Source organism: Falco punctatus, assembly GCF_963210335.1.
Source record: "Falco punctatus genome assembly, chromosome: Z".
NCBI lineage: Eukaryota > Metazoa > Chordata > Aves > Falconiformes > Falconidae > Falco > Falco punctatus.
The window spans coordinates 84,259,901-84,284,003 of record NC_137586.1 but is presented as its reverse complement, the minus strand read 5'-3'; the positions used below and the strand labels follow the sequence as shown (position 1 = coordinate 84,284,003).

The window sequence follows — 24,103 nt, the reverse complement described above, 5'->3', positions numbered from 1 at the left end:
ATCATTCCTTAGATCTCTACTTGGATGTGCTAATTTGGGCAGCTTGTCAGCCCCCCTGTGTGTTTGAAACATCTCACTCACCATCAGTGTAAAAACAAGGGCTTCAGTGAGAGCAATCAAAGGGGGGAGTGGAGGCAGGGGCGGGCGGGGGGGTCGTGGTGGATACTTAAGGAGAAGGCCTTGAAACAGCGTTTTTGTCTTGGCTGGAGTCAGCCAACCCAAAAAGTGCATCACCGGGGAGCAATAAGACTTGTCATTTGGATTTTTTTCAAAACTGGCCTCAAAGCAAGGAAGTTTTAATAATGCTAAGCACAGAACACCAAGGTATACCAGGCTGGCTTTTCTGTGCAGGCCAAGAATATTCCCAGCCATTAGACTGTCACATCGCAAGCAGCGTGGTGTCCCGCGGGACCACCCTCTTTCCAGCTGGTTGGGAACTGTGGTGTTTATATTCTCCTTGGTTATGCTTTATGCGCACTTCAAGTTAATCTCATTTCATTGTGGCTTGCTGTGAAAGTATTTCAGTATGAAGTGAAATACACTGTGCTCTATTTGCAGGATGTTACTTGAGCAAAGACTGTATTAATGCAATGAGTAGCTATATTAAATGAGCTGATCTTCTGTGCAAGTTCTTATGCTTGATAGCTTCCACATAGGAAAAGAAAACTTTGCTAATCCTTTAATTAAATTTGCAAACTAAAGCTGTGTAAGCCTTTGACACTTCATTTTTTCGAGAAGCAATTAAGTCTTAAATGTAAGCTCAAGCCCGTGGCCACCGATACATTTAGTCTGTCACTGTGTTAGGCCCAGCAAGGCAGCAGGCTGAGCAGCTGTAGCTTTCCCCCCCCCCCTCTGCCCCCAGCAGCAGGAAAAAAATCTCCACCCCTTTCCCAAGTGATCTGTAGCATGCAGAGAACATGTATGCAGCTGTGTGCATGGCGCGCAGATTTTACCCATTCCCACAGAGCTTCATACAGGTGTGTCTTAATTCCCCTGTGGATCTCTTCAATGCACCTTTGCATCTCTCTACCATTGCTGCCGGATTCCCTTTGGACATCGCTTTACTCCCCCTTTTAACACTTCTCACCGACTTATACCCATGGGTTGTTTCTCAGCCGGTGTGTGCTACAACCACCTCGTCTATCGTTGCCTATAATTTTCCTTCCTCCTGATAAAGGTGGAGGATGTCCAACAAGAAATAACAAAAGCCCTCGGTCCTAGATGTAAACTTTCCTTTATACAGCAGCATCCCGCAACTAATTAATTCTCCCTCCAGTAACCAACTACAGGTGCTTCAGTGGAGGCTGCAACAGTGCTCTGACTTTCATATTTCTGATACTTTAATGTAAAAATATTTCAGTACATTCCTTCATTTTGCTGTTCTTCAGTGTGTTCTGCAGCTTCTCCTCTCTCCCCCAGTTTCTGTGAAGACCTGTCCACATGACTTATAATCAGATGCAGGGCTGATGAGACCAGTGACACAGTAAACAAGCTTCTTGGCTGCAGGGATCTATTCCCTGTGGACTGGGAAATGCTGGACCACAGGTGTGTTTCCCTCTTTCCAGGGTGAGTGACTTTATTGCTACCTGCAGCTTCTTAGCAGACCCTCAGTTCTGAAAGTTTAATATTCAGGGCCCCTTAAAAACGTTCTTAGGGACTTTAGCAAAAGTTGATTTAGATTCTAGGTTAGAAATTGGTTTGTTATTTCCCCTGTGTTTCACAAAATCTCAGCTAGCACTGGCTATATAGCTTTTTCTTTTTCTTAACTTACGCATTTAATCATGACTTCCTTCTATATTTTTGACATGTAGGTAAGAGAACCACAGGGAGAGGCATTTTGACTCTTCCTCTATCTTTATATAGTAATCCTTTAACACTTTGCTTCTTTGTTTATCACCATCGTATTGGAATAAAGGATTATCTGAAATTGTATTTTCAAGTCTCAATCTCACTTGGTTTCTTAGTTTCAGATCCACCAGATTTTGAGGTAAGTTGATAGCAGGTGCCCTAGTGCTGTACATGGCTTTCCCTTAACTTGCTTGAGAGGTCTCTGTGGTCACTGTTAAGCATTTAAAACTTTCCCCTTTCATTTCCTGTCCCGTTACCTTTTTGCATCATAGACGGCTGCCTTGCCAAGCACTCACTGAAAGCTGATTTTTGGTTTTCTAAGTCGTTACCATGTCCAAAAGCTTGCTAGCTTCCTATAGCAGACCTCAAAGTGAAGCTGTCTATTAACGTACAAATGTAGCTGCCTGGTGTTAGGGAGGGGGTGGGCTAGGTGATGGGAGGCACCGTGTTGCACTGAAAAAGCAGGAAGGAAGCTCTGAAGCTGACGAAGCACACCAATACTGTGCATCATTTATCAGGGAACACTGCTCCTACAGAGCTTTCTGCTTAGCACTGAGCAGGTGGGCACTTCGCTAGGCTTAGACACAGGCACAGCCGTGGAGAAGGGGAAAAGGTGGCTGTGGAAGGGACATGCAAGTTTATGAGGTTGCTAAAACCCCATCTTTCCCTTAGGAGATTTGCAGTGGCTTTATGTGTAATTCATTGCATGTAGAGGATACGTTTTCCCCAGTTAAGACCGCGTATCCTGATACAAGATCTGTGCATTGTATTCTGACTGGATTTGCAAGTGAGGAAATGATTGCTTCTTAAAGGACGTAAGGCGACATAACCTTTTCTTTGCTGGCAACACAAGGCACAAGCATCAGAATAGTTTATAACATTCCAAACAGGGAGAGGAGGTGAATTATTTGGAAGAACAAGTACTGGTCCTGCACCAGTGTCAAAGTAGTCTTGTCACAGGTTATGAGCTAAACAGCGTATGTGCTGGTGAGTACTTGCCTTAGAGGTTTACAAGCTGTTGCAAAGGAAGTTATTGACGTATTTAATGGAAAAGCGCACTTTTTGTTGGCCGACTCCATTCTTCTTTCAGAAACTGAGGGCTCTACATTCTGTACATGGCTTTTCATGGTCCCAAGACAAGCACCAACTTTGGTCTGTGTTATACTTATGAAGAAACCGGTACTTTAGGTAAGAGTTCACACTGCTTTGGAGTTTACAGTTTTGTGACTGGAAGTGATTCTCCTGAAATAAACGGGATTATAAATGAACTGAGAGAACTGCCTTTAAGGAAGATACGGCATTTTCAACAAGTGCCACCAAAAAGCCATGAAAACAGAATATTTGTGTTGTACCTCTATTAGACTCTGGAAGTCCCTGCCTTACAGATGAGGCTGGGCAATTTCAGCCTGGGTCAATCTTCTGACACTTGTTCACACATTGTGACTACGTCGGTACATTGGATCACAACCCTTCACATGCGTAGGACCACTCACAAAAAGATTTTTTGAAGGTTAATTTCTAAGACTTTTGCTACCGTGGTTCACTTGTGTTTCAAAAAGTAGACATCTGTGTGAAAAAGCAAACTAGATTATACTGCACTGATGGATTTATTTACGCAGTAAAATTCATACTCTGTCCCCAAGACCTGCAAGTTTTGTTTCAGTGTTGTGACACATCACAGCAGCCAGAGGTGGCAAGGATTTAGTCATCTGTGCTTCTCAAGTCCATTCCAGAAAGAGGACAAGGCTGAAGGGTCCTTCTACTCTCAACAGACCTCCATGTATGCAAGCCTTTTATGATGTTAAGTTTGTCCCTGCCTCTCCAATCTGCTAAGTAGCTTCAGTGCATGGCACATTGATGTATAACATTTCTGAGCACTGCTGCCTGCTTTAAGCTGTGTCATGGACAATACTCCACTCCTCGGCTTTAGGGGCCCAAGATCCCTACTGCTTCTTTAACATGGCCAACAATAATTCCCACTGAGAGACGGCTTGTCTATTCTGATTGTTACCAAGGCTGCTTTCCCCTCCCCCCCCCCTCCCATTCACTAAGAATTCATATTGCACTGTAAACAAAACATAGTTCAAGGATTTTTTTTTTTATTCTGAATGGCAAGCAGTCTTGTTGCTATGTTCAAAGTGAAAGCTTTTAAGAGGGCACTTCATTATGACCTTCACAGAAAATACAAAACAAATGTAGCTAACTCTCGGCTGAGGGCTGTGTATGTACTGCAGCAGCTAACTGTTGGCAGAAGCCTTCACCTCGCGCACAAATAGTAGGCAACAGTCTGTCAGTCACCTACTTTCAGAGTAGATATTGTTTGGATAGCATTGGCAGCAATTTCATATTTGTGCAAACTTGTCAGGGTAAATCTCTCCCAGGTGCACAGAATGAGTATTTTAAACATTCATGTAAGCAACAGCATTATTGACTGCTTAGAGCCCAGAAATGGAGTTTGCCATCAGAAATCTAGATCCTTTTCTCAAGATTGCTCTTCACTGCTCATTCATCTTGGCTTCATTTCCTCCATCTACAGAAAGGGAGACAGTGCAGGCCTAATTCAGGGTGGCAATGCAATGAATGTTTAGCGTATGGTTTCTTGTGGCATGCCTTGCGAAGTGGAAGGAAGCAGCTTGTAAAGGCAGTAGTGTGCATGGATAAAGGTTAATCGGGTAATTATTTTCAGCTGAGAGCTAGCTTACATAAAAGCACGTTATAACAAAGAATACTTTGCGTCTTTATCTCTTGTCTAATTCTTCCACATCGCTTTTCATGTACTGAATGATAAAAAACTGGGACAAGATCCTCAGAAGAAGAAAATGTTCAAACATGCTCGCTTGGTGTCTGCTCTTTTCTGCATGTAAGTTATCTTTGTAGGTGTAACTTCTTTCCTCTACCAGCAAGTGCAACAGTGCAATGTGCTTTGACCAGTCTAACAGTCAAGAGGACCAACGATCTTCTCCAAAAGACTGATCTCCAAAACCAGTCGCAGGGTGGGAGTAAGGTATGTAACATGTAGCATGTTAGAAGAAACTTCAGGTCATATTCCCTGCCTCTACATTCTGTCTCTTCTGCCTCTTTTTGAACTTATTTCAGTGAATACTGAGGGTGACAGAAAAAGGGGGCAGTCGGGGGATGTGATTAGTTGTGACTGGCAGGAGCAAATCTCAAATTCTTCCTTCAGGATAGTTCTGCCAAAGGGTCAGGGTTCTCCCCATGGTGCAGTGCTTTTGACAAGAGTCTATATTATGCAGCAAGTAATTTTTGTGCTGAACGAATGGCTTTTGTGCCAGTAAAAATGCATGAACATAGACAAAGGAATGTAGGAGGAAAACTAGGACTGAATGAGACTTGAAACCAACTGTCCTGTTGTAACAAGAGTCATGGGCTTGGTTTGGTCCCACTGAGAAGGTCAGATGGGACCAGTTTATCTCACTATTCCTGCTGAAGTATTGTCCCTGATATCACCTTGTGTGCGGCCCACCTGAGCACAGCTTGTTTCCTTCCACGATAAGCCATGTTCTAGCTTATTTACTTGCAATGAAAGTCAAGATTTAATCACCACTCATATCCAAGACCTCCTAAGTGGCATAGTGAGCTCTTTGCTCCTGTCACATCTGGAGAGTTGGCCCTTAAGAAGGACCCAAGGCAAAGGCCTGGTTTCTCTGGGAGGTGGATCAGGGGCAACTCTGAATCATGAAGTGATGGGGAAACAAGGAATTCAGAGTGCTGCTTAAAGGGTCCTGCTGACATCCACATTTGTTGCACAGCAGCTCTGTACTGCTGGAGAGAAGATAAAACTCATTATCTCATTGCTTTACATGAGGATAAAAGTCCTGTTGTTAGGTCTCTAACTTGCATAATTAGACATATGATCTGTTGTGTTCTCAGTAATCTTGAGAGCCTTACTCTTATTTATGTTGTTATATATATGAATGAAAGAAAGCCTGCCTCTGCTTTCATGCCTTAAAAAAAATTTGTCATATTCATCTCTTGGGAATGAAGTCACTTCTCTGGATTTGTGGAGTGGTCAGGACATAAAGCAGCAGCTTTTCAAGGCAATAGCTAATATAACACCTCACTTGTCCCCACTCCTCAGTCATGAATTGTGGTGAGTGCTGTGTAAATCAGGAAAGAGACAGCTGCTATCATGGCGAGGAAATAACTGCAGGCTGAGCCAGCCTGGGCCCACGGTGAAAAATGCTGCTTCTAAACAAGCTGTTTCAAGCAGTCCTGGGTGACAAAACTTCCAAGGAAAGAAAGGACATTCATGAGAGGACAATCCGCTTTCTTTAGTGCTCAGGACAACCACTAAGGAGTACACCGGGAAGGATTTATCCAGGATGGGACTAGGTGGAGCAGTCCCCTTCTTCCCAGAACTAAAGCTAATCCATGTTATCAAAGCAGCACTTGAAAAGGAAACTCACAACATTTCTTTCCTTGGTGCCTCTGTCTCCTCTTGTCGTGCATTTAGAGCATCAGGTGTTGTCTTTGCCGGTAGGATCAGAAGATTGGACTTTCTTGTGCAGTGCTACCTCCTTCAGGGCCTGTACTGTTTATATTGTGTTCATGTATTTTTTGCATGTGAATGGATGCTCTTGTAGAAGATACAGAAATTTATTCAAGGTGGTGTTCTAGATCGTGGTATTTTTAAAAAGCACACTGCTTTTTCTGCAGAACTGAAATTGTGATTCAAAAATACAGGTAACATCAGTAATAAAGTAAACAATAAATACAGAAGGGGACGGCTGGAAGCTACATATGGGCAAAGTACATGAAATTAAGTTTAGTTTAAACAGACCACAGCACTCATGGAGGAACATGCTGTAGCAACTGAAACTCCAATAAACCTTTACAATACTGTTTAAGCTCTACTACAAGAATATATGCTGACATTTTTGGTTTTTCACTTTTCTGGACTTATCTTTCTGCACAGCTTTAGTTCTCAGATTTCAGATACCAAAACCACATTCCCCCAATTAACAAATCAGCTTGTTTAACTTGCTGAGAAGATCCACAGATGGATTATTTCAACAAAAGACACAATAACGAGATTCATTATAAAGGTCACAGCTGAAAAAAAATTACTCTTTCTTTCTCCTGGTTTCAAAGCAGAACCTCACCACTTCGGTTAGCAAAGCTGATATTACTAAATCATGGAGGGGAGTTTTCACAGCAAATAAAGGGCTATTAACTTTTTTTCAGCATACAGAAGATGCAGCATCTTATAACTCAGCTGAAGTTGTTAAGAACTGAAATCAGCCGATGCGATACCATCTCAAGGGTTTGAAGATGAGTTTTTAATGCAGTCTGCGAATAGAATCGTGTTGATTTATTTCAGAAACAATGAAAAAAATCCATCTACTCTTGCTAATAAAACCACAGTATATCCCACTACAGTTATGGGCTTCAAATTATATTTATTTTTCACAAAATAAATTATGTCATGTTGTTAGAGTGAACAATAGTTATTGTCGGGAAGTAGGGTTCAGATAAGTTGTACAAAAAACACTTCCTCCCTTAGATTTTCCCAAATTGAAATTGCAGATTGTGGCCTGGGGACAAAGTGTACCCTGAGCTCTTGAAGCGATGGGAGATTCAGTTCTGTCTTGTTTCCTTGAGCTCTCAAAGGGTGTGAAACTGCCTTCAGCAGACCAAGCCCACAAATGTTCCCCCACTCGCTTTTGTCCTGAGCCAGTCCTGCAGGAAATCAGACATTGTTTTTAGTGATGCTGCCCACGGGTACTTTGCTGTTCTTCAGACAAGGTGTCTGCGCAGAAGCAATTATAGCGTGGGTTACACAAAATCATCTCCCCTACACAGTCTCGTAGCTGCAGAGCTCCTAAGAGGGGAACTGTGCCCACCAAAGCCCTGATAGAGCACCTTATACTCTCACTTCAACAGCACAAAGGACTTGGGTCTTTCTTTCTGTGTGGTCCTCAGCAGAGAAACATCCATTGAAACAGTGTCAGCTGGACAAGGCAAAACATCTTCTGGATAGGCTGGTCTGAGTAAGAGCATAAAGCGTAACAGCAACACCGTGCTCTCCACTTTTATCACTTTCTGGTTTCCCTGTGGGCAGGGACCCTCTGGCTGACAGTAACTCTGGACTCTGCAAAACTCTCCTCTGCATGTACTGCTATGAAACCAAATCAGCAGCACAAGCCTTTTCTTATTTCATGAATAAAGCATATCAGTAATCAGATTTTCCTTTCTCCCCATATGGCTAAGCAAGAGTAACAGAAAGCAGAGAGTGCTGCACAGACAGGACAAAACCCAGTTTCTAATGAACATCTGATATGCAAAAGTGTCAGGTGGTCAGCTGGAGGCGTAAAGGCTGTAGGAGGAGTCCAGCCACAAAGGGACTGTTTAATTTTCTAGATCAGTTTTTCAAAACCTGCTTGCGCATTTAGGGAATTTCCCAGAGGGAATGAGGAAGAGGAAGAGAAGCTGTTGGGGAGCATGGCTGCTTCTGCCTGTCCCCTCTTGCTGTCAGGTTTTCAGATGACGTGAGTGTCAGGAGTGTCTTGGCACTGCTGCTGGGCTCCTAGGAGGAGACAGACGCAGACACTGTTACTCACGTTCCTTGAAATGGTTATTGGGGTTCATTTCACCCCCCATCTATGTGTCCATCTCCCATCTGCTGCCAGAAACATGCTGGAGAAGAGATGGCACAAGCCAGCCCGCTGTCATTTTTCAATTCTTCAGACACCTGAGGTCCCTTTCCTTATGCCTTTTCTTGTCTTAGGCATGTATCCAGCTGAACAAAAATCAGTCAGTGCAATGGTTTCTTCTGCAGATATTTACAAAGCTTCTGCAGAACTCTGTAGTGTGCGTTGGTTGTTAGCCATTGCCCTGTAGTTCCAGGAAGGCATTTTAATCAGTTAATAAGTAAACACCGTTCCTTAAGTAATAGTTACTATCTAAAACCCCTGTGGACCAATTATTCTTGCTGTTCAAAGTCACCTTGAAAGTTATTGGCAAAAGAAGGTCATATACCAACATCCTCTCACTCCAGCTGTAATTTGACTGTCTCATGCTCTTGGGCCTACATGAGACAAACACTAAAGTAACGTTACAGAAACTTATGCCAACTTTCTTCTGGAAAAGAGTTATTATTAAGTCTAAGATACGCCTTGTGAGCTGAATTCACTGAGGTTTCTGAACAGAAGCTTTTTTTTGAAGATGAAGCCGGTGCAGCCAACAGTGTTTGAACACCATTCGGACAAGAAGGAAGAGAGACAATAAGGTCAGGTGTGGAACTGCCGAAGTCACTCAGTCCTGCATGTGCTCTGTGGCCAGAGAGTGCTGAGTCTTCAAATGTTCTTAAAATTTATATTTGGCAGTGAGGATTTATTGGTATTTTGTGCAGGTAAGGGTTTTATTTGATTAAAAGCAGTGGTGTCCCCTCCAGAAACCTACTGCTCCCATTTCAGTAAAGGTGCAGTTGCACAGTTGACTTAAGATCCTGTAAGACACGTTGCAGCTGGTGGAAGGTGGTGTTGTCCTCCCACCCCAAGGCCTGAACTACCTCTTTTTTGCATCAGTGCTAGCAACTGAGTGACCGCAAGGTAAGAATTACTAAAGTTTTATTGCTTCCTTAATTTTCAGGCAGATGGGCGAACTGGACCAACTTACCATACAAGCACAGGACTGCTATTGCCTAAATAAAACAACTAGTAAGATGTGTAGCTGGGGTAGGGGAAAGGAAATGGGCTAAAATGAAGGTAAAACCACTCTTTTAAAAAACAGTGCAGTATTATTTCAAGTTATGTTGAATGAAATGTTATCTCTTAAGTGACCTGCAAACCTTGGTGGCCTCAGGCTCCAGTCGCACAAGCACATTTTGCCAGAAACACATCTGTGCTGCCAAGAAAACTGGTCCTACTCTTCTCTTGCTCCCTTGCAACAGCCAAACATTTATTTGAATTTGGGGGACATGAATTGCATGTCCCCAAACCCAAACAGTTTGGAAGTTGTTTTTTTTCCTTCTAACGTTACAGCAACAGTTTATTCTATAATCTGTTTTAGGTGGCAGTTTGCAGAAAAAAGATCCAGAGCTCGTCATCAGTCATAAACTGAATATGAGTCAACAGTGCCATGCTGTTGTGAAAAAGGCAGACGTTAGATGAAGCTCTGTAAGCAGGAGCGTATACTGCAAGACAGGTGACGTCACCCTCCCGCTCTCCTCAGAGCCATCAAGGACTCGGAGCGAATGCCTTGTCCAGTTGTGGGCACCATATCAGAAGAGAAATGGACCTGCCAGAGTGAGACCAAGGTAGGGATGCGAGTTACCTGGAAACAGGTCCAAGGAAAGACCGTGGTGTAACCTGGAGAGAGGCAGACATGGCAACAGTCTTCTGAAAGGTAAAAGGCAGCTGCAAGAAGGGACCAGCCTGCTCTCCGTGTCCCATTGTTGGTATGGAGGGACAGAGACTTAACGTTTCAGGAAAGAAGATGGAAGTTATACATTAAGGGATAACCCCTAAAGGTAAGGTTAGCTAATCACTTGAATAGATGGTGTGGAGCATCTGGGAGAAAATCCAAAGTCTTGGAGACCTCTGAAGCTGGGGAGATAAACGCCAGTAAGGGATGATTCTGGCTTTGCTGAGTCTGCCTAGGGAAGAGAGGGGATTAGCTTTTTAAGTCCTTCTAAGCTCTGTGAGTTAATGGTATCCTAGTTAGTGTGTACCTGTGGGTGTTTATACATGCATGGATGAACAATATATTCCTACATCATGTAAAATAGTATCTCTGTGGTTTTGCGAGTATTGTAACAAGCCCTGTGATTTCTGTAGTCAGAGAACATTGCAAAGCCCCTTCTCAAAGGTTAGAGAGTATAAGTGATCTTTTTTTCCTTTTTTTTTGGTCACAATAGGCAAAAAGATTTTTTAACTGCTTAAGGACAAAAAGATCATAGGGTAAGACAGGAATGTGATGATGTGCATCTTTTCTGTCCCTTACAACATTACCTAAATGATAAAACTGCCTTCTGAACTAAGTTACCTGGGTCTTTTCAGCACAAGCTTCACCCCTCCCTTCAAGAATTTGAAGCAGAGAGGTTGAGGGGAGAGCCACATGGTCTATTTTTGCTAATGAATTTTATGGTTTTTTGAAAGATAAAAATGAGAGGAGGACAAGGAGAGCACTGATAATTGAATGCTTTAAGTCAGGACTAGCAGTTAGTGACAGACAGCATCCATCATTAATAGGCACTCAGCCTGCCAGCGCTACAGCAATAGAGAGTCCTCATCGAAAGGTCTTGGCAAACACAGCTCAGAAGGGCCACCTTCTATTCACAAGGTTGGTGAATAGGTCTGTTTGGGGCTGTGCCTACAGATTATTTAAGGCCAAGCAGCATAAGCCATGGCAGGGTCATGCTTGCAGAGACTTGCACAAGTTTGTAATGTGCAGAACCAAGGAAGATGCCACTGAAGATGCTGCTTTTGTAAAAGAAGGGGGGCAGAGTTGCCACTTGCAGTGACTGCCTTTGCCAGCTGGGTTACCTCCTCAGACATGGATGAACAAACAGCACTGCCTTCCACCCCAAGGATGACTATGATCTGGCTTTTCCACGTAACCTATAAACAGGCTGCATCAAAAACAGTATTTTGTTTTCCAGGCCCTTGGAGTCTTTATGGTCTCCTTCTCAAAAACAAACCAAACCTCTCCTGATGGAGGAAAATGTGTTACAAAGTTTGTACACATGTTTTGTGGATGTGTGCCTAAATGCTACTACATACTGACTGATTCATTTGGGGGAGGCAGGAAGCAGTTGTAGCTCTTCCATCCATACGTGACACGCTTTGCTGCATTATGACATTACACCTCTACTGGCTGCATTTTTTTTTTAATTCTTTTTAGTTTGAGCATATGATTGTCTTTACTACAAACTGCATTTAGCCAAAACTTTCAATATAATTGATTATAATGAAAAATGTGTTTGGGGAATAAACTCTTGTTTCTAATGCAAATAGATTCATATTTCTGCTCAGTTTTTCTGGGTAGATAAGCACTGCAGGAAATCTGTGCATAGCTGTATTTTTGTTTAATTAAGAAGATTAGCTCAGAAAAGGGTGTTTCAGAGGTAGAAGAATAAACGGACACTTTGAGACTTTACTATCTTTCCTGAATATTTTCTTTCTGAACTCTTTTGCTGTATCTGGGAAGAAAATAGCAGAGAGAACAACAGTGACTAGCACTAAGAAGTCCGAATGAAACCAGCGTGCTGTCACTTAGTACTTTTGTTTGGTCCTTGCCTTCCAAACTCCCTTACCTAACTCCTTTTCTTGTCTGTTCCTTAGTTATGCTAGTACTTCTAATTTTAACAGCTATTCTGATGTATATATGTTAATAGACTTACATAATTTATATGGTACATCCCAGTAAGGCTGACAATGTACAGCTCACAGCTCAATTCAAGCTAGAGCAATAATTCAAGAAAGTACAACATAAAAATGGTGTAAAGAGAAATGAAATCAGAACAATACTTTTTATATAAATTATATAGATTTCATCTATATTTCATATCATTCTTATGTAATAATGCAATTCTAGTCATATCTGATGGCTCTAATTTTAGGCAATTAATATCTTTTAACTGTTATGGAAGAATGGAATTTTGACACAAAAAGACAGAGTGACAAAGAATAATAAAGCCACCGTCTTTATCTATATCTATCTGTATATAAATGACATACCCAAATGTCAGTCAATCATTTATCACAGTTATAAAGTATTCCCACAGCCACAGATGAACAGGCAATTGCAACATGATAAAATTAGTCCAACTGTGATGGCTGCCTAAAGCTCCTGCAAGCACGTAGGTAGGATTAATCATGTAGGATTCATTTCATTCCTACCTACAGAATAAAGAGCAAAAATCAGCAGGAAAACACTTAGCACATTTTGCTTTTCAAAATTAAGTACTGTCACTAGTACCATAGATGGGCTGGAACAGGGACAATGAGATGCTAAATGCACCAGCCTAAGCCTGTTCACACTCGGAGGACTGCCCAGGGGAGAGTTTCTCCCTTTTTTTTTGAGCTTTACACCAGAGGAAGATGGCTGTAAATGGAAGGGAATGTGACTGAACAGATGTATGGGGCATGCTGACCTCTTTCCTCTTATTTCTGTTTCCCCATCCCATAGCTGTATGTGTTACCAAACTTACTAAAAATGGACAGGCTGCATTATTTACATTGCCTACTGACCAAATACCAGATAACAATACAAAGATAAATGAGCAATCATTTACTCTAGTGGAATTTTTTTAACTTAGAGCAGGATTTGTCCTAATTACTATCTTTTACTGAATATGAACCAGTGACCTGAGGGCATAAAGCTCTCTGTCCCATTACTAATTCCATGAGCCATTCACTTGCCTCACTTACAGCATTTTAAAAGCTTTTCTGAAAAAGAGATTGGAAACCTTTCAGTATGTGGCTGTTGGAGGAACTGAGAGGAATAACTTGGCATTATTCTCCCCTCCTGCACAGACCCCAAACTCTGCAGCTGAGCTGGCTGCCTTCTTTTGATGCTACCTGAGAAACACATAACAAAACTCTTATCAAAACCAATTTCAATACATCTTATGTCTGCCAAGAATGTGTTCTATACTCTAGACCTCTCATTTTCCTGTCTTTTGATTACACTGCTTGTCAACTTGCGTTACAGATGAGTAACACAGAAATATAAAGACATACCCTCCAGATGAAAAAAATTCAGTTTTATAGGATGAACAAGCTTAATCATATGTAGTAAATAACATCAGTAAGTGATAACAGCTATACTATCCTAGAATGTTTCTTAAATCCACCCGAAGTAACATTTAAAAGAGAAATATATACATGAACAATTAATAAGAATAACTACAATCCATACTGAGGAAGTGTATATAATACACATACATAATAGAAAGCTTTCTGCCAAGAATCTTAGAAGCTGATTCTTTAGGATGCAAATTAAACTTCATCGGAAGTGCCTTGGAGAATTAGATGGGATGTATTTTCCTTCTACAGTCCAGCAGAATGGGACAACCTGTCATCTGAAGCTCTTCCAGTGAACTCTCACTGACATAACTCAAAGTGCTTTACAAATAAGTTCATGTTGCTTATTCCCACTGGATTGAAACTAAAGCGCAAGGAAACGCTGTAACATCTCTAAGGCCAGTGGCTCTCATTCTGGGGGAGAACCAAAGTGTCTTGAATTCTTTATACTGGAACTGGCAGTATTTTTTTCTAAAGCTGTGGTTCATAAAAACAAATTAAAATCTGTTTGGCTAGCAGCAAACATTTTAAGGAAAAGATAGTGTTTGGCACATGTTTGACCTCAGACATTTTGGAAGGATTTTCAGATTTATAAGACCCTTTGACTTTTGCAAAACCAAACCAAAAATGCCTGGATGTTCCAAGCTGTTTAAATGGATGAACAATTTCCCTTACCCATTTCTTCCCCAGAGTTTTGGAGAAAAACTTTTTTAAAGATTTCTGCACTGAGCACAATTAATGATGGATATTTCTTCTTCTTCTTATTATTATTTTTAAACTGGGCAAATATTTCTCAACCACTCTTACACTGTAGGCTTCGTTACCTTACTTTACCTGTATTGTAGACTCATATACCTATAGGATATGTTAATTCCAGATCTTTGTTGCTTTTCCTGAAGAAGACTCTAAGGCATTATCTAACGAGCCTTTCCTAAATTCTGTCAAATCAAATGTGATAGCTGTACCTGATCTATATATCTACACATATGTCAAAAATTTAAAATTATTTCCCCAAAGCCATTATATACCACAGCAAAAAATAGAAACAGTATAAATCAGCAAAAGAAATGTTTCATGTTGCCTCTTTCTTTGGTAAAAACAGAAATAATCTTACTGAAAATTCTCAGATACTGTAGTTCTAACTTTATCATGGAGATAAGAAAATAGGATGTGAAACTGGAATCAATATACCTTTCAGCTCCCCTCACTACCACTAGTATTTAACACAAATATTGTGTTAATGCTCAAAACAATACAGCTGACGAAAGAAGGCGAAGAAATATAACAGTAACAGGAATGGGTGAACACAAGTTTATTTTTTAAAATGGTAAAATTATTTTTCTTTTACTTTCTTACTACTTGTTCAAGAGCAATTTACTAATGAAATAAATCATTACTTATTTCTGCACTAAAAAAGACCAAATGTATTTTTACAGGCCTTTTTCACTTCAGCAGGTAACAGTAGTGACTTTGTGACAAGTACAATAAATGTTACTTTTTGTATTCTGTTTAACAATATATGCATTCATATGAGGTGCGATTCATATACTTCTACCTTGGAAAGCATTCCACTGTAACAGATGAAGTTACAAATTTTCTGTATGATGTTGAATAGAATTGTAGCTGGATGTTGGTTTGACTTTTTAAAATTTGTATTAAGTTTCTCTGAGCTATTTTTTCTCCTTTGTTCTTTTCCTTTTTTAAAAAATCTTTTTCTTCTTTTCCCTGGAAAAGTATACTCTAAAGCTCCCAAGCAGCTACAAAGGTTATCAGCTCAGAATCAGAACACTAAATCTGGACCAGGAGGAATGTGCATTAGCAACCGTGGATCAGCAGCCAGAAACATACCTGCTATCCACTTCCCACTTGACCAAAAATCCCTAAAACAAACAGCGGTTGATGTTAACCTTAATTTCTTTACTCTTGTTAAGCAAGACTGTTACTCGGTATCTTTTCGTTTGCATGAGTGGGGTGATAACATTGGTGCAGATCACTGTTGTCAGGGCTGCTCTGCCTACAGTCTTTTTAAGATATTTTTTTCCTGCTGTTACACACATTTTCTCCAGGCGTTTGTACAGTCCCAGCTGCATCCAAATGGATTCATTAAAATGGTTTTCAATATATTGCATCTGTATCAAATACAAATGCAATGTTCTCATAAAAAGGCATTGTCTCAGAAATTTCACGATCTTGAGATAATATGGGTACCCTGCAATGTTTGATTTCTATTAAGAGAACGGTGCATTCCATTTCCCATAAAACTGATTTTTATGGTATATCGGTCTGCCTACCTACAAAGTAAGGTGCTGTACTTCTGAAAGCTGCTCAGCTGCATAATACATTAAATGTCTCTTTCAAGGTGACTATGGGGAATGTTACTTCTAGTTTATCAAACCTGTTTCTATTGAATTATGCACCCCTGTGGCAGATTATTTGCAGGCTTTATGCCAGATGGATACAATTCTCTGTATCAGTATCGAGCCTTGTAAACATCACAAATTCTTCCCAGGGTTACTTACTTATTCCAGATGGCACCCGCTGCGCTCTCTGTATCTTTCTTCCAATCTGTGTGGCTTACTTTTTCCCAAGAAATGAGAATGCTTTAATATTTTACACATTTTTCCTATTTTTATGCCAATATGTGAGAATATCTTGACAGAATAAGCAAAAAGTGATTTGCATTTATACTCGGTTCACATTGAATACCAAAAAAAGAGAAATCTTATCCTACTATGTCTTTTTAATTCTGAAGTAATTTTCCCAGTTACCAAGGGCTTTCTGAAACTTAGAGTAATCATAGTCTAGTGTCTGCTGAACCCTTTACTTGCAAGAGCTCCGTCATCAGGCTGTCTCTCTTGACTCACATTTGGAGAACATTATGAAATCTGTGTTATGACATGCCAATGTCTTTGGAACATTTAAAGTACTAATTTAAGCTGTCTCCCAAGAATGTCGAGACAGTTTCATGCTTTGGCTATCTGTGAGCTGTAGGACAATACTGTTCTTAAGGATACTGCACTAATCATAGGGTCTGTGAAATTCTCATTACACAGCTCTCAGAATAGGGAAAAAGGGAGTAATCTCTACTAGCTTTAAAAATCAGGGCTCAGCTCTGACAGTCATATTCCCGCCTAGTGAGTGTGTGTGTCAGTATGAAAGTTTTAGTTGTGTGAAGAAAGTTTCAAAATACTATTTTCACTATGCTTTGCATCATAAATCTGGAGCTTAGTTTACATCTGTTATATTATATGAAGTACTTCTGGAGCTTTTAATTAACTGAGTATGTCTGCATATCTTCAAACCTTTGGTCAGCAAGCTGAATACTGGCTCTTCCATTTTAACCCCAGCTAGCAAACCTGCTGTCTCTGGAGTGAAGGAACCAGCTGAAAATAGGCTTATGGAGAAAAGTTTTACTTCTGTCTTTTCTTTCCTGTGTGATTTTAGCGCTGATTTGGACTATCAGCATTTCCACATTTGAAATATCTCTTCCTTTTTCAGTGTTATTCTTCACCTAATCCTTTCACTCCATGTGCTCTGTTGAACTGACCCTGCCCAGCTCCCCTCTCCCCCTCCCACATTGTCGTGTACCAGCTTCCTCAATCTGCCCTGTGTATTGGTCTCTTCTTATTGCAGAGTCCCACCCGTACACCCAGGGTCTCTGTGGGTGATTTCCATCCCTTGCCAGCCACCTGGTTTGCCAGCCTTACCCAGCAGCCACGACTCTCATGCTCTCTCACTCTCAACTTTGTCTCCTCCACCACTCTCTCTCCACCACCACCTCCCGTAACTCCTCGCTCTGCTCCTCACTGCTGGGATCCTCATGCCACCTTCCCCGATTCCCCAGCCATTCTTAGCCCTCACTTACACTGGCTTCCTCTGCTTTTTACCTACCATGCTCTCATTACCATCAGCCTGCCAACCAGGCTGAATTCTTCCACAACCCGCTTGCTTCTGCCTCCTGCCTAAATAGTGCTATTTCTTCAATTTAATTGAGTCCCTTGGTTCCAGCTTTTCTGTGTTGTTTTTTTCCCCCTGCTTTTGATTTTCTCCAGCCTGACTGTGAGACAGCTTCTGCCATGCAATTTCTTTTTCCATTTTTTTCAATAGTCCTTCATATTTTTCCATGCTGTCCCTGACCAGATGCAAGAATTCCCCAATGACCTCTAACAGACACACCGAACTGTTTCTTTCAAAAGTTCCTCTAAAACCTCCTTGTGCTATTCTTCTCCCAAAATCTCAGCAACAAATACGCTAGTTGTGTACTGAGGATGCTGCCTGTCACAACAGGCAGTGCATTTACTACTAGTCCTTGTACTTCCCCTTTTGACTGCCTCTAGCAATCTAATCTTACACTTCGACTAAGTTGTTCCTGGCATGGATCCTTTTCTTGCATTTATGCAGCATTTAGCACAAAGAGGCTAAGGCATTAAACCATGATGGTAACATCCTCACCTGCACGACAGGTAAGTGGTGTGCAGTTATCTGCCTTCTGCTGAAATCTCCCACTGAAAGAAGTGGTTTCTTTGTTCCCCTTCAGTACGGCAGTAAAAATCCTTTCCTCAGAGTTTTCAAATCATGTGAATCAGTGTGTGTGGAGCTGCAAAACAGCTAGACAGCACAGTGTATGTTGTAATGAGATGCTTCTGCTATGTACAGAACTACCATGCTCCTTTTTCCTAAAAGGAGTGCAAATGCTCTTCCTTGGAAAGATGTGCAAATGGTATCAGAGGTGCTACCACACTTGGTGTGGAGTCGCTGTGAAATTATCCTCGCTGCCACTTTGTGGAAGACCTGGGGGGAGGGTACTGGCCTGAGATTCCTGAAGGAAGGAATCTCATGAACACTTGTTCCACCACCTTTCTTGTATGACTGAGGGACATGTGTAGTCACATCTCTTCCACACAACAGCTGACCCCAACATTTGCTTCCAGTTGCTAAAAAATAAGTAGCCGTGGGGAATGAACTACTATGACCTGGTACAGCCAATGATTTAAAATCGGTTAGCCAAGACAATTCTCCCCAAAAATGTCTAGGTAAAATAAGAAAAGCAAATCCTCTCAAATGACATCAAAAGTTAGATGCAAGCACAAAACTGTTTGTAGTCATTTAAGAGGAGAATGATGAAAGGTAAATGACATTTCCATACACATGAGAATATCCCATGATTTTCAAGATATCCAGGACTTCCTATACCAGTGGTGTATAATGTGTTTGAAAATTTTCCTCCTTTGTCAGATAACTAAACCTTAGCTGAATATTATAAATAACTTTCAAACAGCCAGATCATACTCTGTGCCTTAAAGAGTAAACCATTATGTCAGCAAAACTGTGTAAGTAAAATTACAAATAAGATATTCACTCAGTTCTACTTTTCAGACAATATGTAAGAGGAGGTATCTAAGTATATTCTTAGTGAAACCCGGCTTCTTTCCCGTAAGATATTGTAGCAGCTGTTCAACAGCTTAAAAAAATTACTTTGGTTTTGATACATTACCTTGACATGAAAAGGTAAATAACTATTTACTATCCCAATGTAGTGAAAAATAAACATTCAAACTGTATAACATCAAGCAAATACGTACAAACTCAGACATAAAAGTGGTAGCATAACAACTTTTTCCTGTTTTAATCTATTTTTATTACCATTACATTAATAGTATTTTTTTCCAAGGTGTTTTTCACAATACAGACCTAAATTTTACATATTTCCTGAAACAGATTTTTCTGTAGCCTGTCACTCAGAAGAGTGACAACTCACTGACTCGCCCCCCCAAGCTCTCATGGTCACTTCTGGGTAGCAAATCAACAACGGCACTGTCACACGACGCTGTGCATTTCGCTCCTTATGACAGCTTTGAACAACATGCAACAGATTAGTTTCCTATGGAAATTTCAAGGTAAATGTAGGCTAAATCTGTTGAATTATCTCAGCTGGTATGTGACCACAACTTTCCACCACAGTTTTACAGAAAGCTCTCTGGGGCCGACAATGACACAACACTGGGAATGTGGTTTTATAAATGAATCCTCTGGAAGAAAAATACACATAAAGCAAGGGTTAGTTGAGGAGGATATAAAGTACGCTTATCTGTACATTCTTTTTTTCAGAGGCCTATGGAATAATTTACATCAACAGATTCCTTTACATCTGTTTGCACATATAACTCGACCATGTTCATACATATGAATTTGGTCTAGAATTTCTTTTTAAAAAACCACAAACAACATCTTTTTTATTGCTCATAATGAAAACTTTTTTTTTTAAAAAAATCATATTTACTTACATGTGTTTAGCTGTATAGCAAAAAAACCTAGGTTGTGCTTGTGTAAGAACGATCAAGTAGTAAAATATCATTGAAAGAACTAGATCATACTTTGAACAATAAGGCACAGGAATTCATGACAAACTGATGGTTACACAATCAGTGCTCACCGTAGTGAAGGGGAACATCACATACTTCATCATTCCTATGGATTGCTATGCAATGACATGGTCAGCCTTTTCAGCTTAGGAAAAATGCCTGTGTGTCTAGGAGAAAATGATGTTGTAAAAAGAAATCCTCTCCTTCTTTATTTAGTAGTTAAAATTTAACTTCTGTCATTTATTTTTAGCATGTGTCTCAGGTGTTGTGGTAGAATAGATGGTGCGCAATCATTTCTGATTTATGCAAAAGCTTTATTAATGTACACATTATGTAAGTTGGGACAAAAACTTGGCAAAGATAGGTTCTTGCTATAGCATTTGGTAGTGATCTACGATGTGCTTGTTTTGGAAAGCACTAACTATCCACTTAAGTGTCAAGTGTCTGAAAACTCTTTTGAGTTGCAGTCTGTTTCTTTCCCGGTTATCTCATGAAATTTCACACACTGAATTAATACTGACTTGCATAGCACTAGCTGAGTGAAACTGAACTAAAGATGCACTCTAAGAGGCAAGTAAGAACCCAGTCACTGAGATGCATAAATGTGAGTTACTTCATGCATGCAAATCTTCCAAATGATCTCCAATCCCTGTCCAAAACCTGGACTTCTCTGGACACCATGTGTTAACCTCAAGTTCCACTGTGTGAAGAAGCCACAAGGCACACTAGTTAGTTCCAGCAGGATTTGTGCATCTGTTTTTTCTAATATGCTGTTGTCTGCTGACAGGATGAGAGCCTTAAAACTCCACATGGGTCCGCAGTTCCTGTAAATAACGCTCAAAACCATAATCACTGACAGAGCTCACATTGGCAGTGTTTTCTAGCCAATTCTGTGCGTTTTACAGCACTCCCAGTATTGTAATTTTCACATTTTTGTTTGAAGAGTTAGTAAGAGAATCAATTTGCTTTCTCACCTGTAAGACTTGTGAAGCAAAACAGGCAGAAAGCTACATATGCAAAATACATTCATAAATGAAAGAGTTTCAAATGCCTGTTCGTGAAGGAAGCCTAAAAGGTAGTTTAAATAATTCGGTAATTAAAGGTGCAGGGTCCTCTAGTTGGTAGAAATTTCCACATCGCTTATGTTTTATACCAAGCAATTCTTGATACCAGCTCCTTTGCCAGTGCTTATTTTTTATAATTAAGGTCTGCTCATACCTCGTTCCATCATCCTGACTGCAGGAACAAACCCGTGCCCGCTGCTCGCCTTACTAAACTCGGTGTAAAAATAAACCCGAGCAACTCCTCTCCAAGCACAGTGCGCACAGATTTGCTTTTCGGCATGTGACGAGCCACCCTCTTCCCTCGGCTGTCCTCGCACACTCACCCTCCTCCACCCTCGGCAGCTGGCGGCTGTCCTCACCCGCGGGGCGGGCTGGGCTCTAGGGATGCTGGCTGCGCAGGCGGCCTGCCCGGGGTCCAGGGATGCTCGCCCAGGACGGTGCGGGGATGTAGTTGCTCGGGGTGAGACCTCCTACGCCCCCCCCCCCCCCCCCCCCCCGGCTTTTAATCAATGCGAACACCGGGTTAAAAGTAACCGGTCTCTGGTGTTTCTCTCTTGGATTTCACTTCTTGCTTTTGCTTTAGCTCGCCACGCAGCTCGAAAACGAAGTTCCCGACGCCCGCAGCCGCGCTCACCCAGCCCTGCCGCTTTCCAACATTTTCGCTCAAAGAATCCGAAAGGCGAAAACTATCGGGAAACCAACCGCAAGTCCCAAACCACCCGGCGGCTCCCGCCCGCCCCGTCCCGCCCAGCCAAGCGCCTCGCTGCCTGCAGGTGCCCCGTCCGACCCCCCGCCCCCGCATCGCCGGGGCCGTGCGGTTCCTCCCCGCCCCCTCCCTACCCCCCCCGTCGGGCGGCAGGCCGGCGGCCCCGCGGCCTGCCGGAGGGAGCGAGGGAGGGAGGGACCGGGGCGCTGCGGCGGCGGCTTTGCTCTTTAAATCGCTCTCCAAAGCGGATTACAGCTGATCCCCCCACGTCACGCCGGAGCTGCCCGGGGGGCAGCTCGCCGCCGCCGCCCGCACTCCTCCCGCGGGGCGTCGGCGCGGGGGCACGGGGACGGGGACGGACGGGACGACACAGACGACACGGAGGGGATGCCGCGGCGGGTTTAGCGGCGGCCGCCCCCGGGGGGCGGGCGGATCGCGGGGCGGGGGGCGGGTGCCGCCCCGTCGGTGCGTGCCGGCGCCCATGAAGCGCTGCCGCGGCGCGGCACAGCCGGTGCGCTGAGCGCCCGCGGAGGCAGGCGGGCGGTGCGCGGTGCGGTCAGCGCCCGGCGGGCGGCCGCCGGCTCCCGGCCACCATGCAGAAGAGCGTGCGGTACAACGAGGGGCACGCGCTGTACCTGGCGCTGCTGGCCCGCAAGGAGGGCACCAAGCGGGGCTACCTGAGCAAGAAGACGGCGGAGACCAACCGCTGGCACGAGAAGTGGTTCGCCCTCTACCAGAACGTGCTCTTCTACTTCGAGGGAGAGCAGAGCTCCCGGCCCGCCGGCATGTACATGCTGGAGGGTTGCAACTGCGAGAGGGTGCCGGCTCCCAAGGGCTGCGCCGCCGGCAGCGCCAAGGACGCCGCGCTGGACAAGCAGGTACCGCCGCGCCGCGGGCAGCCCGACGGCCGCCCCGCTCCCCCTCGCCCGGCCCGGGCTCGGCAGCGGGGCGGGATGGAGGGGGGAGGCAGGAGCGGGGGAGGAGGCAGGCGGTGGCGTGGGGGGGGGGGGGGGGCGCAGCGCCGCGCTCGCGCGGTGGGTTGAGGGGGGAGTGGGGTCCCGGCCGTCGGTGACGGCGGTGACCGCCCCCGGTCCCCAGGCCCCGGCGAGGGGGGTCCGAGCCGCTCCCGGAGTGCTCGGAAGAGCAGCAGCCGCTTGGAGAGTGGCAAGGCCAGCGGCTTTCCCGTCCTGTCTCAATGACTCTTCCTTTCTCCCCATCATTTTCTCCCCAGTGTCTGCACGCCTTATTTCAGTAGGGTCCGGAGAGTAGCATCTCACAAACTAGGTGTTAATCATCTTGATGCCGGTGCTTCTGCGCTAGCAGCTACACATTTCCGGCCAAACTCAGTGAACAGAGTGTGCGAGGGGCCAAAGTACCAAAACGGTGCAGGGGGGCTCTAAGGAGGCACCGAGCCCATCCCTGGGCAGCCGTGGTGCTGCTGCCCCTCTTAGAGATGCTGTGAGGGAGGGGTAACGGGCGCTCGGCTCTCCCCTGGGAGCCCCTCCAGGAGCCGGGCTGGTGGCTGGGAGGCGAGGATGCGTGCATGCCCTGATTTGCAGCCTGCGCCGTTCAGCAGAAGCCGGCAGGTTCTTCACCGCGCAGGTGTTGTGAAGCCGATGGGGCTTGTGGTAGAAATGGTGGCACAACGCTCGAGCCAGACCTTGCGTGGCTCTCATCAGGCAAAGAATGCTGAAGGCTTTGGTGGGATTCGTTCCCCTGAGGAGTGATGACGGCTCAAATCACACCACCCGCCCCGAAAGCTGATCGGTTTGACATGTGTGTGCCTAACGAGCGAGGGGTTAAATACTATCTGTGCATTACATAACCAAGAAGGAGAGGGCACTGTAGTTGTTGAGGGTGGATGTAGATCGGGTATCTTAACCACACGCCTCCTGTTGCCTCATGTAAATTCTTGATCTTACTCCCTGCCAGGTTGAAATTTGTCTGGATCTGCATCTGGCATGCCCTAGTGCCTTTCTCCGTGAACAGGAGAAACCAAACAGGTGTCAAACTGGTTTGGAAAAGTTTGGGTGGCTGGCTGCAGGCATTTCCTGCTGATTGCGAGAAAGGGACACAGCCCTAAGTCAGCTGCTGAAAAAAACAGAGACATCTGCATGCTGCATTAGCATGACAACTTTGCAAGAAGAGCTCAGAACCTTGTCTCACGCTTGTGCTTTTTTTTTCTCACGTAGAACAAATACTTGTGTGCTCAAGCAGCCTTTGAGACTGCTTAAGCAAGGGAACTTTGGGAAGTTGGGATGGTTGCAGTTATGTCACATTTGTCCATCACATTCTTGTGGCTTTGAGGCATATTTTTATAAGCATTGATAAATGAAATACTGGAGGATTCCCTAG

At 43.4% G+C, this 24,103-nt stretch overlaps 1 protein-coding gene across 2 annotated transcripts in view; it reads left to right on the top strand.

The window, feature by feature from the left end:
* The first annotated feature begins 1,096 nt into the window (after positions 1-1,096).
* RASGRF2 (Ras protein specific guanine nucleotide releasing factor 2) overlaps positions 1,097-24,103 on the top strand; it is a 152,891-nt gene continuing 129,884 nt past the window's right edge. For both annotated transcript variants that reach the window (XM_080372581.1, XM_080372580.1), the window contains exon 1: positions 1,097-22,626. In XM_080372581.1, the coding sequence (XP_080228707.1) occupies positions 22,342-22,626 (285 nt within the window). In that variant the 5' untranslated portion in view covers positions 1,097-22,341. The remainder of the gene's footprint in view (positions 22,627-24,103) is intronic.